The sequence below is a fragment of the Pongo pygmaeus genome, chromosome 4 (assembly GCF_028885625.2).
Source record: "Pongo pygmaeus isolate AG05252 chromosome 4, NHGRI_mPonPyg2-v2.0_pri, whole genome shotgun sequence".
Taxonomy (NCBI): Eukaryota; Metazoa; Chordata; class Mammalia; order Primates; family Hominidae; genus Pongo; species Pongo pygmaeus.
In genome coordinates, this window is record NC_072377.2 from 123847501 (window position 1) to 123866379 (window position 18879).

The following is an 18879-nucleotide window of genomic DNA, read 5'->3' on the forward strand; positions in this document are numbered from 1 at the left end:
TTTTTTTTTTTTTAAAATCCTTTTGGGTTCTGAGGAAGACTGGGAAACTGGCCCTCTGCAGTGAAAGTGGGATCATTTGAGTGTATGCTTCAGGTTTTGGTTTTCCTGTCCTGTTGTTTTCCTACATACCTTGGTGCATTCTTTGTTTGATACACTGAGGTTAAGTGGCTATTAAGTTACACAGTGTCCTTAGTATCTACTCTTTGTAGATAATTTACAAAGTATTATAAGAAAGGGATATTCACATTGACAGTGCTTTCATTTTGAACATGGTTGTAAGGTTTTTGTTTGTGTTTTAGTTGTGTCATTTCTTTTTGGTATATGTGACCTGAAATTACTAGCACTGGCCCATTTGTTCATTCTTATTCAATGAATATTTATTGGATGCCCAATATGTTCTGGGCACTGTTATAAGTTTTGGGAATACAGCCTAGTTTATTGTCTCTTGGCAAATAATATGTAATTAACAGTCAACAAGGCTTTATGAATGCCAAGAAAGAACACAAATGTATCTTCTCTGCTCCAGAAGAGATGACTGTCTTGAGATTGGAGGATTGATTATTTTTCAATCACATGATTAAGAAGAAGAAGCCAAACAGAGATAGATAACTTGGGGAGAAATGTGAGCCTGTGGACAGTAAAATGTCACTTGCGAGTAGCGGTATCCATAAGCAGAACCTGTGGAGCAAGAAAGTTTGCTAATAAAATTTTGTTTACCCTAACATAGGTTCTTCATGGAGAGCAGTACTTAGAGTTATATAAACCACTTCCCAGAGAAGGTGAGTTATTGATATACTAATTCCATAATACCATACTTTTATTTCCGGATTAACTTTTTAAACAACATTAGTGTGTTAAACTGGTATAGAGTGACCTAATAGAACATATCACAAATTGTTATGCACATGTGAGCCATTAGAGTAGACTGATGTTAACTAGTACCTGTTTTGGTCACCTTAAGCTTTGTCCTTTAATAGTCTTAAAAATTTATTTCATAATTTATCTCTCTTGATGTATGTGTTATTAACAACTGAAAGGAACGTTCGTGTGTGTGCTCTAAACTTAGTGATTGCGTATAGTCTGTTATGGTTCTTATGATTATTGTCCTTTTCTCAGGTATTTATACTGATTTTCACAAAGCAAACAATGTTAAAAGATACAGAATTTCTTGTAATTCATTTTTTTCTATTTTGTTTTGGAGAAAATAAAAACAAGTCTGCTTTAATAATCATTTTTACTTTTCTCAAAAATATCTTACTTGTTTAGTAAATCTCTTTTTATTTTTTTCACTATAATTGGATATATTTATTTCTATACTTTGATGTTTGAATGTTGTCTAATTATATACTGGTCATATAAGGTGGTAGAATACAGAAAGGAATGTTTTGTTAATATTTGTCATTTCACGTTATACAATGTAGAGGTCAGCAAGTAGCTAGAATCCTACTTGAATATTTTTCTTAAACCTTTTTATTTTTCTAAAAAATTTTTGAGATTTTTATTGCTTGAAGCTGAATAGCTTTATTTCAGTGTAAGTATTATAGAATAAGTTTTCAAAACAGCTCTTTTTATGTGAAACAGTACACTTTGTGGTGACTGTGCATTGATCAAATAACTGCTGCATACCCAGTATTTGCAAGGCACAGTATTAGGTAGTAGGTAATTTTCTAACCTGTCTGCATATCAAAATCACCCAAGTTATTACATTATATTATCTGTTAATTTAAGTAAAATGTAGATTCTCAATCCCAACCTTGGAAATTGTGTGTGTGTGTGTCTGTGTGTGTGTGTGTGTGTATGTGTGCATGTATGTATGTGGTGGGGTGGTAGTGTTGGTGACAGTGGCTAGGAAGCTCCTTACATGTTTCATATGTAACCAGCCCTATGGGTCCACTTGGAAACCATTGTTATAAGGGAAGTAGAAATGTGTAAGATAGGTTTCTGCCGTTAGGGATTTTAAAATACGAAAAGAGAGATTAGATATATACTCCAGAATGATGATAACTGAACAGCGATGTGAATAGGAAGGTGTAGAGAATAACTTTTTAATTTTTTTTACCTCCTTAGCCTCAAGTTATATTTCTCATGAATTATTTTTTCTCAGTACAGCCTGTGCATTTTCTTTAAGCAGTTTTAAAATTTACTGTCTAGTAAATGTGAATGTTCAAAATATGAGATACTTGTGGTTTGGAACCTTTTAAACTGCAGAAAACCAAGGTCACGACTACCGTTTATAATCTACTACTGTTTATAAAACACATCAATTGATGAGACACAGAGTGTCAAGCATCAGGAGACTGATAACAACATCTCTTAATGGCTCATTTGTTGGCTATAGTGGTAGTGTCATAGGCTGACTTACCCTCATCATGTTAAAAATAACCACTAGAAGGAGTGAAGGAAACCTCGCAGCAGTACTTTCTTTTCTGTCTGGTTTTTTTTTGGTTTTATATAAACTTTATTATTTTAAAAAAGAATTTTAACTTTTATTTTAGATTCAGGAGGTACCTGTGCAGATTTATTACGTGGGTGTATTGTGTGATGCTAAACTTTGGGATATGAATGATCCCATCACTCAGGTAGTGAGCATAGTACCCAATAGGTAGTTTTTCAGCTCTTGCTCTCCCTACTCTAGTAGTCCCCATTGTCTGTTGTTCCCATCTTTATGTCTACATGTACCCAGAGTTCAGCTCCCACTTATAAGTGAAAACACACAGTATTTGGTTTTTTGTTCCTGCATTAATTCACTTAGGATAATGACGTCAACTGTATCCATGTTGCTGCGGAGCACATGATTTTGTTCTTTTTCATGGCTGCGTAGTATTCCGTGGTATATATGTACCACATTTTCTTTATCCATTTCACCATTGATGGGCACCTAGATTGATTCCATGTCTTTGCTATTGTGAATAGTGCTGCAGTGAGCATATGAGTGCATGTGTCTTTTTTGGTGGAATGATTTCTTTTCCTTTGGGTATATATCCAGTAATGAGATTGCTGGGTCAAATGGTAGTTCTGTTTTAAGTTCTTTGAGAAATCTCCAGACTGCTTTTCATGGTAGCTGAACTAATTCACATTCCCTCCAACATTGTATAAATGTTCTGTTTTATCTGCAGCCTCACCAGCATCTGTTATTTTTTTTACTTTTTAGTAATAGCCATTCTGACTGATGTGACATGGTATCTCATTGTGGTTTTGATTTGCATTTTTCTGATGATTAGTGTTATGAAGCATTTTTTTTATGTTTGTTGGCCACTTGTGTGTCTTCTTTTGAGAAGTGTCTGTTATGTCCTTTGCCCATTTCTTAATGGGATTATTTGTTTTTTGCTTGTTGAACTACGTTCCTCGTAGATTCTAGACATTAAACCTCTGTTGGATACATAGTTTGAGAATATTTTCTCCCATTCTTTAGGTTGTCTGTTTACTCTGTTCATAGTTTAATTAGGTCCTACTTGTTAATCTTTGTTTTGATTGTAATTGCTTTTGAGGACTTAGCCATAAATTATTTCCTAAGGCTGATGTCCAGGATGGTATTTCCTATGTTTTATTCTAGAATTTTAATACTTTGAGGTCTTGCATCTAAATATTTAATCCATCTTGAGTTAATTTTTGTATATGATGAAAGGTGGGAGTCTAGTTTCATTTTTCTGCATATAGCTAGCCAGTTATCCCAGCACCGTTTATTGAATAGGGAGTCCTTTCCCCGTTCCCTATATTTGTCAACTTTGTCAAAGATCAGATGGTTGTAGGTGTGTGGGTTTACTTCTGGGTTCTCTGTTCTTTTCCACTAGTCTTTTCTTGTACCAGTGCCATGCTGTTTTGGTTACTGTAGTTTTATAGTATAGTTTCAAGTCAGTTAATGTGATACTTCCAGCTTTGTTTTTTTTTTACTTAGGATTGCTTTGACTATTCTGGCTCTTTCTGGTACCATATGAATTTTAGAATAGTTTTTTTCTAATCCTGTAAAAAATGACATTGGTAAAAAATGACTCAAAGCAGATTGCTTTGAGTAGTATGACCATTTTAACAATATTGATTCTTCCAACCCATGAGTATGGAATGTTTTTCCATTTGTTTGTGTTATCTGTGATTTCTTTCAGCAGTGTTTTATAGTTCTCCTTGTAGAGATCTTACACCACCTTGATTAGATGTATTCCTAGATATTTTATTTTTTTGTGGCTATTATAAATGAGATTGCATTCTTGATTTGGCTCTCAACTTGAATATTGTTGGTGTATGGAACTGCTACTCTTTTTTGTTCATTGATTTTGTATCCTGAAACTTTTACTTGACTCATTATCAGTTCTAGGAGCCTTTTGGTAGATGGAGTCTTTGGTGTTTTCTAGGTATAGAATCATATCATTGGTGAAGAGAGATAATTTGACTTCTTTTCCTATTTGGATGTCTTAAAAAATTTTTTTTTTTTCTTGCCTGATTGCTCTGGGTAGGACTTGCAGTATTGTGTTGAATAGGAGTAGAAATTTAAGAAAGAATGGGGTAAACAGTATTAGTTGTATGCTCAACAAATGTTTGTTGAATAACAGGGTCAAAAGAGACCAAGAGGAGTCTTTGACATTGCCAATGGTTATTTAAAAAAATCTAATGTATCAAGTATTGATGTTTGAAATTTAGTGATTCAGGTATTCTGACTGCTTTTAATGTTGAATTATTTTTTCTAGTGAGTTCAGGAACATTATTATTATTATTTTTTATTATACTTGAAGTTCTGGGGTACATGTGCACAACGTGCAGTTTTGTTACACAGGTATACACGTGCCATGGTGGTTTGCTGCACCCATCAACCCATCACCTATATTAGGTATTTCTCCTAATGCTATCCCTCCCCTTGTCCCACACGCCTTTACAGGCCCTGGTGTGTGATGTTCCCCTCCCTGTGTCCATGTGTTCTTATTGTTCAACTCCCACTTATGAGTGAGAACGTGCGGTGTTTGATTTTCTGATCTTGTGATAATTTCCTGAGAATGATGGTTTCCAGCTTCATCCATGTCCCTGCAAAGGACATGAACTCATCCTTTTTTATGGCTGCATAGTATTCCATGGTGTACATGTGCCACATTTTCTTTCTCCAGTCTATTATTGATGGACATTTGGGTTGGTTCCAAGTCTTTGCTATTTTGAATAGTGCCGCAATAAATATACATGTGCATGTGTCTTTATAGTAGAATGATTTATAATCCTTTGGGTATATACCCAGTAATGGGATTGCTGGGTCAAATGGTATTTCTAGTTCTAGATCCTTGAGGAATCACCACACTGTCTTCCACAGTGGTTGAACTAATTTACACTCCCACCAATAGTGTAAAAGCGTTCTTATTTCTCCACATCGTCTCCAGCATCTGTTGTTCAGGAACATTATTTCAAACCATAGTTTTTTAGTTTTGCTGAGCTTACAGTGGAAATGCTATTAAATTCTTTCACATCTTATTATAGTAATCTTTGGTTTTTAAGACACTATATTTCTTTTACTTTTCTTTCTAGGAAAATTAAAGTGTGAAGCAGTTGTTGCTGATGTCCTAGATAAAGGATCCGGTGTAGTGATTATTATGGATGGTAATTTATTTACAATTCTTATAATAATATTGTTAGATTGATAGGCTTTGTGTATGACATAATACTTCACCATAGAAGTTGATTAATAAGTTAGTATTTGTCTTCCAATTTGTTAGAAAACAAGATAAGCATTTTTAAACTCTTTAAGAAAAATAAGGAAGGAGGGGGAGAAGCATTTATTTCTGGGCTCAGGCTGGGAAGGGTGAGGCATTTCATTGGATTTAAGACAACATAATCAAAGCACAAAGGTGATAGATGTGGTTTGTATTGATAATGTAGAGGAGAATTAAGCTTGCTGGAGTATGTTTTTAACAGGAAGGAATATTAGATAGTCCTCACTTGACAATTAGGCTGTATTTTAGGTATTCTTTAATGTGTTAGCTATTTGGAACTTGGAACATATTTGAACACTAAATTATTCTTATAAATGGTAGTTAGGCTCCTAGACTTGTGCTTTTATAAGTTTCTAGACTTGAACTTATGATGTGGTTTAAACACCACAGCCACATTTTTTTTGCAGTGGGAAAAAAGATTATAGTAGTTTAATAAATGTTGAAATACTAGTAATTAAACATAAGGTGAAGATATGATGCTTAAAATTTGTAAATTTTAGGCTGGGCACAGTGACTCATGCCTGTAATCCTATTACTTTGGGAGGCCGAGGTGGGCGGATCATGAGGTCAGGAGATCGAGATCATCCTGGCTAACACGGTGAAACCCCGTCTCTACTTAAAATACAAAAAAATGAGCCGGGCATGGTGGCGGGCGCCTGTAGTCCTGGCTACTTGGGAGGCTGAGGCAGGAGAATGGCGTGAACCTGGGAGGCAGAGCATGCAGTGAGCCGAGATTGTGCCACTGCACTCCAGCCTGGGTGACTGAGCAAGACTCTGTCTCAAAAAAAAAAAAAAAAAAAAATTTGTACCTTTTATAAAATTTTAAAAATTAAATTTAAACTTAAGTTTAAAATTTGTAAGTTTTAAAGTTTAAGAACAAAAAAGTAGATATTTGTTGTCAGTGATTTTGGAACCTAAGAACAGTATAAAGTTTGACATTATTTAATATTTGGAATATATGTTTATCATTTTTGTTGTAAATACATAGGAGGTTATACTGTATATGCGGTTTTGGAACTTGCTTTATTTTTGCTTAATAATCAATTGAGAACATTTTTGATGCTTTTAAATATTATGTATGTTCTTTATTTTCCTTCTCCTTTTCCTCTTTCTTTCTCTTCTCTTTCTAGGTTTTCATACTTGTCATTCCAGATGTTGGCCAACACTTGGCTACTATTCTCCCAGTTCTCTTTTAGTCTTCTCACCATTGTACCAAATGTAACATACCAAAAAAAAAAAAGTCCTGCTGAAACCTTACTTTAATTTTTACTGTTCTCTCTTGATCTGCTCCATTTATTGAAATACAACTTGGTAATGGTCCTTAGTATATTAGAATTTGTAGACAAAGTATAGATGAAATTGGTTATTCAATTGCCTGTGTGATAAAAATAAAAATCTTATTTGAAATGCATTGACATGCCTTTCCTTATTTTTGGTTATAATTAGATTTTTCTTTAGTATGCAATTGAAAATCATATTTCTAGTTTTGCAGAGCTAGATATGAAACAGATAATAATCTGTCCCTAGTAAGTTAGTAAATAGAGGGACAGCTGTCTTATTCATTACTTGCTCACTTATTTGCTAACTTGCTCACTCATATCATTTATTCACTGATTTATTAATTAATAAACATTTATTAGGTGCCTTTTTTTCTGTACAGGAACTGTTCTAGTTAATGGGAAAATAAGAGTGAGCAGAACAGCCATGATCCTGCCCTCATGTGGCTTATACCTTCATTCCCACTTATTTCCTCTCCATGCTCTTCTTGACTGCTTTGGCAGAATGTTTGAAAGTTCGAGTGTGGTTACCTGTACTTTCTAGTGGGGTTATTTGAAATGTTTAAGGTGGAAATAATTGGGATCTGAATAGCAGTTGGAGAGCCTTAAGAAAAGTGAAAGAACTGCTATTTCATAGTTAAGAAAGGATTTTTGAAGCTCCTCTTCTCTCTGCCTTTCAGAGTCTGGTATGAATGGATTAAAATGAATGCTTTGTAATCCAAACTTGGACACCTTTACATGTTAGAACTCTTTCAGTAATTGGATTTTGTTTTTGAAACCTTGACAGGAATTGTTGAACCTATCTTAGTTAACTAGTTGTGTCTTTTGGTAGTAACTTCTTTTATTTTTTCTTTTATTTACTTTTCAGTCTATTCTTATTCTGAGAAGGAGCTTATATGCCACAATCAGTTCTCTCTCTTTCTTGTTGGCTCTGGAGGCTTTGGTGGAAAACGGACATCAGACAAAGTCAAGGTAAGCCATGACTTTGTAAGCAAAATATATGTGTAGTTAAGGATTCTTACCTATACAATTGAGACTTGAACAGCATGAGTTTGAACTGCATGAGCCCACTTATAGGCAAATTTTCTTATACATCTGCCACCCCTGGGACACCAAGACCAACCCCTCTTCTTCCTCCTCCTCCTCCTCCTCAGCCTACCCAATGTGAAGATGATGAGGATGAAGACCTTTATGATGATCTACTTCCACTTACTGAATAGTAAATATTCTTCCATTTTTTTATGATTTTCATGACATTTTCTTTTTCCTAGCTTATTATTATTATTCTTATTTTTTTCTCAGAGACAAGTGAACGTTTATTTTTGTGCCTTTCTTCCTATGTGTATGTCAAGTCTTTTTCAAAACAAGGCCCCAGGAAACTCCAGATTCAATTATGTCCCTGGGCTTGGTTGACTGCTGCAGGAGTCTTAGGGAGCCTTTTACAAATGCTAGATTTGCTCATTTACCAACATTAAACCCTGGGATAGACGATGAAGCAAAGCAGGACTCCTTCCTCCATGGAATGTGCTGATTTCAGATGAGGTGGCAGCCAGTGTAGGAAACGTTGCCTAGCTTATTTTATTGTAATAATGCAGAATATAATAACACAAAATATATGTCAATTGATGGTTTATGTTATTGGTAAGGGTTTTGGTTAACAGTAGGCTATCAGTTGTTAAGATTTTAGGGAGTCAAAAGTTATACGTGAATTTTTGACTGCATAGTCAGTGCTCCCAAGCTGCACATTGTTTAAGGGTCAACTGTATATTGATCTTATATTACCATATATGTAATCTTATAGCATAGAGACTTGGTAATCAGTACTTTGAAATAATGTGTGTTCCTTGAATTTGAGGTGCTGTTTATGTTTATATATTCTCTGTACAGCATATTTTATATATAGAAAAGCCTTGCTGAGTTAAGTATAATGTATCTGAGATTATTATGGGAATATTTGTTATTTTCTTGTACAATCTTTGCAGACCCCAAAAGTTTTTAGAAAAATTGAACACAAATGATCCTTGTATAGATGAAAATCTTCATTTATTAAAGGACCTAAGTATTTCTCTTATGCAAGATAATTCTGGTTATTCTTTTGTTCTCAAATTCTAGAAACATATTTTTCCTAAAAATATTTAATTTGGATTTCACGTTAATCTGGCTTTACCTTTAAGTTATTTGTGGTAATAAGATTATACTGTAGTCAATATTCTTCTGTAGTAAATAAAGTATTATTTAAAGCAGTATTGGGAAAAGACTTCTGGAATGGTGACATAAGAAGCTCCTTGGACTTTCTTGTCAGTGAAACAACCATGACTTGTAAAAAATTATTTTAAAACACAGCTATTTAATGTCTCTGGAAATTGTCCTAAGGGTATAGAGCAAATGAAGAAACATTTATTCAAGAAAATCTATTATATTTTGGTAAGAACAGTGAGACTGTGTAGCATTTGAGCCACAACCCCTCCCTTTGTTCTTCCTCTCTTGGCTGAGCATGACAGAAACTGTACCCCAGGCGTTTGCAGCCAAGAATGTAGGAATCCTCTGCCATGCTGTCTTCCCAGGATAGGCAGGCTATTAACTTTTCTTATCCTTCCCACTAGCTCTGAATTGCAGATGCTCTATTCCAGGTAAAAGTGACTGACTTGTGAGCCTCTATTTCTCCATCCAGCCCCCACTTACAGAGTGGAGACTTTACCCTACCTGTGGCAGGCTGAGAATACTGGGGCCCTGATTGCACTAGCTTTCCCGTAGTGTGGAGGTTCCATGGTTGGAGAGCCAAGAACTGAGAAGAACAGAAGCTACTACACCTGCCCTGCTTCCTTCTTGTAAAGCAAGTGTATCACTCGAAGAGAAGTATGTCACTATTCCTGCAGAAGTTCTGCCTACAGGGAGAGGAAGGCTATAATAACACAAAGTTCTGACCCTCTTCTCAAGGAAACAGTCTTTTTATAACTAAGTATTTGGAAGTTCAAGCATAGGGATGCCGTCAAAAACAAGGTGTGACTGTAGTGATAAGCAATTAATAGAAGGCTGGTAGTTCCATATGGTAGTTCCATAACAGCAGGGAGCTAAAGTGTAGCCCAGCTAGACATTTACTAGAAAGAACCAGGGAAAGAGATAGCTAAGAAAAGCCCTCCTGGGATTGTAACAAACCTCAAAGACTGGCCTCAACGACTACCCTTGCAAAGAGGCTTGAATTTAATTGGATCAGATTGTTGAACAATTTATACCCCAGGACACTGTTGAAAAAAATAGAACAGTCATCTGGCAATTAGTGGAACCTAACAACTGGGTATGATACCAAAAGAGGCAGACAGTTTAACAGAGAGACCAAGGAGAGACAGTCAAAGACAGTCCTGCTAAAACCAGTGTCATCCTAGGGTGACTGCACCTACTCAAGGTACACTCTCTGGGGAGCAATATCAGAGGCTGTACACTATTGGGAGAATAGACTCACATATAAGAGTCTAGCTAAGTTACTAAATAAATAAACAATAACAATAAGCCCTGGAAGGGGTGGGGGATTAGTGTCTAGAGTTGTTATAATCTATTATCTGAAATGCCCAGTTAGCAACAAAAAATTATAAGACATGGAAGAAACAGGAGAGTGTGATGCATAGACGGAAGAAACAAACAGGCAACAGAAACTGCCTTTGAGAGAACTTAGTAGACAGACTTCAAAGCAGCTGTTATTTACGTTCAAAGAACTAAAGGAAACCATGCTTAAATGTTACTAAATATATATAAATTATTACAAAGACTCAAATAGAAATTTTGGAGCTGAAAGTATAATAACTGAAATGAAAAATTTACTGTTGAAGGGCCAAATGTAGATTTGAGCTGACAGAAGAAAGAATCAAAAAAGCTTAAAGATAGATTGATAGTGATTATACAAACTAAAGAACAGAGAGAACCACAGTGAAGAAAAGGAAAAAGAATGAAGAGCCTTAGAGAAAGCTGGAGTATCACTAAGCACACTAATGGGTGTATCAGAGACAGAGAAAGGAACAGAAAAAAATTTTGAGGAAATAATGGCTTTTGATGAAAAACATTATACATCCAAGAAGCTCAGTCAACTCCAAATAGATTATATATCTAAAGAGATCCATATTCTCTTCATTGTAGTAAAAGTGTTGAAAGCCAGAAACGAAAAGAAAATGTTGAAAATAATGAGAGAAAAAATGACTCATTACTTACAAAGGAACCCTAATAAGATTAAGAGCTGACCTCTGACTTCTCATCAGCAACAATGGAAGTCAAAAGATAGTAGGCTAATGTATTGAGTGCTGAAAGGAAAAAAGAAAAATACTACAACGTCAACTAAGAATTTTATAACCAGCAAAATGATCTTTCTAAAATAAATGTAAAATAAAGACATTCCTGGACAACAAAAACTGAGAGAATTTGTTGTTAGCAGTCTTGCCTTACAAGAAATACTAAATAAAGTTCTTCAGATTGATAGCAAGTGACCACATACTGTATTTATATGAAATACCCAGGATAGGCAAATCTGTAGAGTCAGAAAGTAGATTAGATGTTGCCAAGGGCTGGAGGAGAAAGGAGACAAAGGAGAGTGACTGCTGATGGGTATAGGGTTTTCTTCTGGGGACATGAAAATGTGCCTAAGTTGATTCTCGTGGTGGTTGGACAGCTCTGTGAATATACTAAAAATGACTGGATTTTACATTTTAAAGGGGTGAATTATATGTGTATTGTGTCAGTAAAGCTGTTTGAAAAATTAATATTGATCAATACTATATGAAAACAATGTCCCGGGCCCACATTTAAAAAAAAGTTTTTCTCACTTATTGCTTGGATGTGAAAAAATTACCTTGACAGGTATTAAATGGGTATTATTTATGTGAGGTTGTATGTTTTCACAGGTAGCAAATTATGAGTTATTAAGAACCTTAAGGCAAGTTGTGCACTGCACAAACATATGCAGTGGCATTGTCTGAATGAAAAGCTTGGAAATGTTATATTCACTCTTAAAACTTCCAAGCTTTTAGTGAAGATATTATTTTAGAAAGGGTAAAATACAAGTCTGAGGCTATATTAGATGAAGTAAATGTAACATGCTATTTGTTTTTCCTTTTTAACTGTATGTTCTTTTTCTTTGTTCTTTTTGTTTTTTGAGATGGAATCTCGCTGTATCGCCCAGCCTGGAGTGCAGTGGTGCAATCTCGGCTCACTGCAGCCTCTGCCTCCCAGGCTCAGGTGATCCTCCTGCCTCAACCTCCCAAGTAGCTGGGATTACAGGCGCCTGCCACCACGCCTGGCTAATTTTTGTATTTTTAGTAGAGACGGGGTTTCACCATGTTGGCCAGGCTGGTCTCGAACTGCTGACCTCAGGTGTCGCATCCACTTCGGGCTCCCTGTATGTTCTTTTTAATATCGGGCAATAATGAATTACTGTAGACCAGAAAGTAATCTAAACTAGATACCATTCTCTAAGCACTTTTCACAAGTATCACTTGTTGCTTTGAGAAAAAAATCAGAGATGATGTCAAGTCATGGTGAAGCCCTGTGCCATAAACGAGTTTCTAGTCTGTTAACAGTAAAACTACCATCGCAGCACTGTCCATCTTAAATGCCCTTTGTATACATGGCATACAATGGATTTTGTGGAATAAAAGGTACTCAGAATTTTTTAATTTTTGATTTTTATTTATTTTTAATCAGGCAGCCCTCAGAATCAAGACAGGTTCAGAGAACTCTTGGTACTCAGAAATTTTAAAAGACTGCTCAGGACCTATAGATTGAAGTCAGGTCCTCCAAAACCTAGTAGAATGCATTGAAAATAAATTTGTAAATAAAACCTGCAAAATACACTGGATGCAACTGAAACAAAGGAGTGTAATTCATGCAATGATTTTTGAAAAATGGCAGCCTGCCTTTTGTTTGCTTTTAGAAGCAGCAACTTCGCTCATGATCTTTTTTTGATGTTTTGGGTGTGGCGGGGTTTGTGAGGATAAGTTTGGGAATATATCTAAGTGTGGCATTTTAGTAATGAAAAATCACTAATTTCTTAACTCTCTGAAAGGATAAAAGCTTACTTTATTGTGGAAAATTTACCTAATTGAGAATAAATGAATAATAAAATTTTGCCTCTATTATAAATTATTGAAAAGTAGATATTAGCTACTTGAATTTTTTATGTTTACTTTGGTTTAAATCAACCCTAAACTGGCACTCAGATACTTACTTTGTAGATGTTGCAAACTTTTCATCAAAAAGGAATTTTAAGTGTTGGCATTAGGGATTATAATAATTGAAATATTTTTGGTAACCAACTTTAAAATGTATTATTTTGTTAGGATGGCAAATTAAAATAAGCAAGAATTTAAAAGACCAGTTTTAAAGACTGAATCAATTTAGATGTGAATTATAGGTCTAATTCTTGTAGTTGTTTTCGTCTTTTACATAGGGAATAACTGTCCTTAACTTTTTCTCCATTGTGGCCTGGAGGATGAATCTGATTACATAATTCTTTACATTTAAAAAGGTCATTTCAGGCAAATCATAGCATAGATGAAGCTAGGAGTTATGAAATTTTAAATATCATTATTTCCTGAGCATGATTTTTTTTTTTAAACCCTTTTATCCAATTTGCAGAGCTTATTGTATTAAAACATGATTGTGTATCAAATGTTAGTTTGGTTAAAGAGAATAATGATAATTTGTATTTAAGATTTAACATGTAATGTCTTAATTTTAGGTAGCTGTAGCCATACCTAATAGACCTCCTGATGCTGTACTTACAGATACCACCTCTCTTAATCAGGTAAGATTGTATTTTTGAAAGATGAGAAATCCACCTGGTTGATGACACTTTTTAATTTATAACTCTGATACCTTATAACATTATGCATCTAAAAAGTGGGGCCCGTTCAACATAATAAACATATAGACATGTTTCCTGTGATTGCACGTTATTTTTTCTAATTTTTAGTTATTAATGTTTTCCCACTAGATACCAAAATAAAATATAAAATGGTTTTTTATTAGTCAATTTAAAAAGCATTGCATGTTGTTGGTAATGGAGTGCTTTCTTTGGAGAGGCTGCCCACTTTAAGAGTGAAGAATTTCATGAAAGCCTCAGAGTAAGTGCAGGATAAAAAATAGTTAAAAGGCAAGTATTAGTCATCCTTTCCTCTTTGGGAAAGAAAGCAAGCCACACTGCTTGGAAACAGATTATTTTATACCAACTGTAAAGGACAGGCAAATAAAGCATCTTAGAAGCAGTAGGTGATTTAATCTTTTTTGTTTGACATAAAAAATTTGTTTTCTGGTGAAGGAGATAAAATGTCCTATCAGTTCACAAATTCTGTGACCAAAGAAAAATTTGTTTAAGAAGCAAAAGGCAACCATAAAAGTGAGAAAAGCAAGTTTATTTTTGAGAGACCTTAAGATTCTTCTCTAAGATGGCCAGCAGACTAACCGTGCAGATATAGCATAAAATCCTTAAACCTCTGGAGTAATGCAGTGTGTGTGCATGTAATAACAGCAAATTGTTCAGAAAGTTGACTTTAAAAAAATTTTTTGGTTGTATTTTAGAGGAGAACAACACACAGTCGGGCCTACCGGAGGGTAGAGGATAGGAGAAGGGAGAGGATCAGGAAAAATAACTAATGGGTAGTAGGTTTAATACCTGGGTGATTAAATAATATGCACAACAAACCCACATGACACATAATTACCTGTGTAACAATCCTGCATATGTACTCCTGGACTTAAAAGTTAAAAAAATTTTTTTGGTATGTTCGATATGAAAACTTCTGCAGGACTTATGTTTCCTAGCAAATAGAAATGTTATCTCATGAGCCAGAGAGAATTAAAGTTGGTACATATGTATTTTTTTTCTGTACCATATAATCAGGTGATGGAGGGAACATTGTTTTATTCTTGCCTTTAAATATTTTTTCCATCCATTACTGTTTCTTATCAATTTCTTAAGAATGCACTCATATTTATGTTTACATAAGGCTTAATTAAGAAACTAATTCTGTTAGAGTACTAAAAAACAGAAAAAGCTCATGGTTTCATGGTTCAGAAAACCCAAGAAATGACTCTTTATTATACTGAAATAAAAAATGTATCTGCTGTAAATAAAAGCTGAATAGTTTCCAAGGTTTGAATTTGTACACACAGTAAGTAGTGGGGTTTTCTTGCTTTTGTTTTTTTTTTCAGATGACTATAACTTTTTGTTAGTTTTAAGGTAGGTTTTAATATTTTGCTGCGTGACAAAAGAGTTTTTAAATCAACAATATTTTTGTGTGAATAATGGGCACTCATCATTTGGCAGAGGTTCTTGGCCATTTTGTATTGTATGATAATTAGAGAATATAATGGAAGCTATGTACCAGTTCCCTAAAAAACATTTTGCATAAAACTTTGCATAAATTTCAGGGAATTTGTGGGACATCTGAAATTGGATCCATGCTATAAGAAATACAAGTCAATTAGAAGAAGTGTCATCTGTTGTCAAGGAAGGGAAAGAACACTTGGATACTCAAGATATAGATGTCTGAGATAACTAGGGCACCTATTCCAAGTAATGAATGTTTTAAATACAAGGCTCTGATTTGTAGTATAAGTGTAACAGACATTCAGAGAAGGGATACTCATTAGGGAATGACATGTAGAAGGGTTCGATAGTAAAAATGGGGCTTAGCTGAGATGGTATGTGGGTGTTCTCTCTCCGGATATGTAGGGCTTGCAGTGTGTTGAGAAGTAATGATGGAGTGGAAGAGAGGAGAAGATCATGACCTGTGTATAAGGGGTAAGAATTAGAGCATTCAAGTTGGAGACTAGTATAGGATGATTGTGCATGGACAGATCATGAGGAAAAATTATGCCATTATACATAAACTTTATGCCAGGTATTTATATTAACTAAGTAACTTTTCAATCATTAAGAAAACTGGCAATACATATTTTTAACTCTACTAGTATCACTTCTGGAATGTCTGTTTATAATGTCTTCAGGAGAGTTTCTTCATCTTGAAACTAGTATGACAGGCCTGCACAGTGGCTCACACCTTAAATCCCAGCACTTTGGGAGGCTGAGGCAGGAGAATCACTTGAGCTCAGGAGTTTGAGACCAGCCTGGGGCAAGAACTTGTCTCCACTGAAAGTAATAATAATAATAAAAAAATTAGCCGAGCATGGTGGCATATGCCTATTGTCCCAGCTACTCAGGAGGCTGAGGTGGAGGATCACTTGAGCCTGGGAAATCGAGGCTGCAGTGAGCTATGATTGCACCATTGCACTCCAGTCTGGGTAACAGAGCAAGACCCTGTCTCAAAACAAAACAAAACAAACGAGTATGACAATACAAGCATACTTTGTAGTTTTTCATAATTATTAATAGACAGACAATTCCACTGCAATAATCTAGACAGACCAAACAATAAGTAAATATCAGATGTCAGGCTTTGTATTTGAGGAAAATGAGCACAAATATCCATAGTTTCCCCAGATAAATATCTTATACATATCCTATTAAGTAAAGTTAATATTTGGCATATCAGTTCTAGTATCCAGTAAAGTATAATTCTTTATTACAATTACTGTCATCTTGAACTGAAAACAGACATAGGCTCAAAAACATGTCTTCTAGTGGGAGATCTTTGCAGATTTAGAACACCCCTTTGTGGGGCCACAAAGCTGTAGAAAGATCATGGATGCTGGTTGGACTATCTGAGTCACTTGCACGTAACTGCCAGAAAGTGCTTACTATCTGATGGGATCATCTAAAGTGAACTGCTGATTAGCTCTGTGTTTTAGATGCAGAGACTGATTGCATTCCAGGTGTTGCAAATATCAAGTCATATTTCCTAGAGTATTCTTTCTCTCTTATTTTTATTTGGACCTTTAGGACCATAAAGAACTCATGTAAAGTCATTAAGAATCAAAGCAACACAAGCATTCATCTCATCTAGAAGAGTCCCAGCATTTAATTTAGTTTCACTAGAACATTTTCATAATTTTTTATAATTCTGCTTCTACTACGATCACAGTATGATACACCAATTGTCAGTTTTTAAAAGAAGAAACTTTTACATCCTCTGGTCTCATAATCTGAGAGAGAGATTGCTGACAGCCACGTTCTAGGTCCCACTCGCAGCTCCAGAAAAGAGTCCTTTGAACTTTTTCTCTAGGCTACCATAGCACCCATCGCCTTTAGTTTCCAATACGTGTCACCTTCACTTCACTGATTGTTTGTGGGTGAAAGTTTCAGATAAATCATTGGGAATAAAAAACAAATCATTGAGAAACCAAAAAAAATTACTGTACATTTTATAACTACTACCTGTTTTTTTTTCTTTTTTAAACAATGATTTATTATTTTCCAAGACTGGGTTGACTGGGTGATCTTTCTGCTACAAATGGTGTAGCTGCTTTTAGATGGCAGCTGGGCAGGGCTGGAAGGTTCCAAGATGGCTTCTTTTGCATATCTGGGGTCTTCGTGCTAGCTGTTGGCTGGGGTGCTTCGAATCTTCCATCCATGGCCTCTTTCTTCACATGGTGTATCATCTTCCAGGACCTTTTTTTATAGCCATCAGTGAGACCCCCAGTTAGATTTCTGGAGTTATTTTTCTGTGTAACTTCCTTCTCTTCAGTACACACAAATTCAGCTGCATCATCCTTTCAGAATTCTAATCTATATTTGTAACTCATTGAGACCACTTTGCTATATTCGAGATTTCTGAATTGCAGTCTGGGAACTGCTGTCAGAAGGAAGCTGTACAATTGTAGAGCTCATCTTGTTTGTTTCTTTTCTGTAAAGAATTATAGTCCTGCATTGCCTACTGTCCAATGTCTAGGAACAGTGGTAACCCCCATCTTTTTTTTTCTTTGTAATTTTTCTAGTTGTTTATGGTGGAAGAATAAGTCCATTCCAGGTCCTTCATTATGGCCTGAAGCAAAAGTCATATATACCTTTTTTAATGCCCTTAGTGCCTCATTTTCCTATTTAATCCATGACTATCTGGTTTTTTAGTTTTTATTGCTGTCCTTTGGCTTCATTTGTTTCTTGTATAACAGTCAAAAGAGCTTACTTTCTTTTTCCCCTCTTATTGTTCCCATTTTGGGGGATGCATTATTTTTACTGTTTAGAGCATTTAACATTTATGTATTATTTCCACTTTTCTGCATCTTTTAGTTTGAGATTTGCAATTGAATATGTCAGCCCTTTGCCAGAGCTTCTTAGTCAGCTCTTAGTTGGATGAAGCTCCTTCTGTGGAAGGTTTCCCAAGAAGGGCTCATGTGTATAGTGTTGCCTTGGTTTCTATATGTTTAAAACTATTTACCCTAGATACTTGAAGGGACAGCTTTGTTGGGTATAAAATCTTATTTCTTAAAAATGGTGCATCATTGTTGTCTTACTTTGTATGTTGCCTTTGAAAAGTCTGATGCCAATCTAATTATCTTCCCCTGTAAGTTACTTGGTCTTTATCCTGAGGCCGTCAAGATTATTTTCGTTTTTAAAGTCTAATGGTTTTGCTGGGATATGTCTCAGTCTTGCATGTTGCAGGTCTGTCTTCCTTATATACCTGGTGGGCCTTTTTAATATGTATATTCAGGTCTTTTAGTTTTATAGTTTTAAAATTTTAAATATGAGTTTTCTTTCACTGTTTTGCTTTTCTTTCTTCGGGTACTCCATTTATATGTACGTTGAATCTTTTCAAGTCTTTCAACTACTTTTCTTCTGTTCTTTTTTAGTTCCTTCTTGATCTCATTTTCATTCTCATGGTTCATTTCTGCCCTTTCTGCCATCCTCTTATTTCATTTTTATTTGAATGTGTTCTCCTTTGGGTACCTTATAATTTAGCCTTCATTTCTTTTTTTTGTTTGTTTTGTTTTGTTTTTCTTTTTATTATTATTATTATTATTATTATTATTATTATTAT

General features: G+C 35.0%; 1 protein-coding gene across 1 annotated transcript in view; it reads left to right on the forward strand.

The window, feature by feature from the left end:
• The window catches only part of HSD17B4 (hydroxysteroid 17-beta dehydrogenase 4), a 97573-nt gene that overhangs the window by 49692 nt on the left and 29002 nt on the right, over positions 1 to 18879 (forward strand). The window contains exons 14-17 of the mRNA XM_054488195.2: positions 728 to 779; positions 5500 to 5571; positions 7830 to 7933; positions 13683 to 13748. Of these exons, the coding sequence (XP_054344170.1) occupies positions 728 to 779; positions 5500 to 5571; positions 7830 to 7933; positions 13683 to 13748 (294 nt within the window). The remainder of the gene's footprint in view (positions 1 to 727; positions 780 to 5499; positions 5572 to 7829; positions 7934 to 13682; positions 13749 to 18879) is intronic.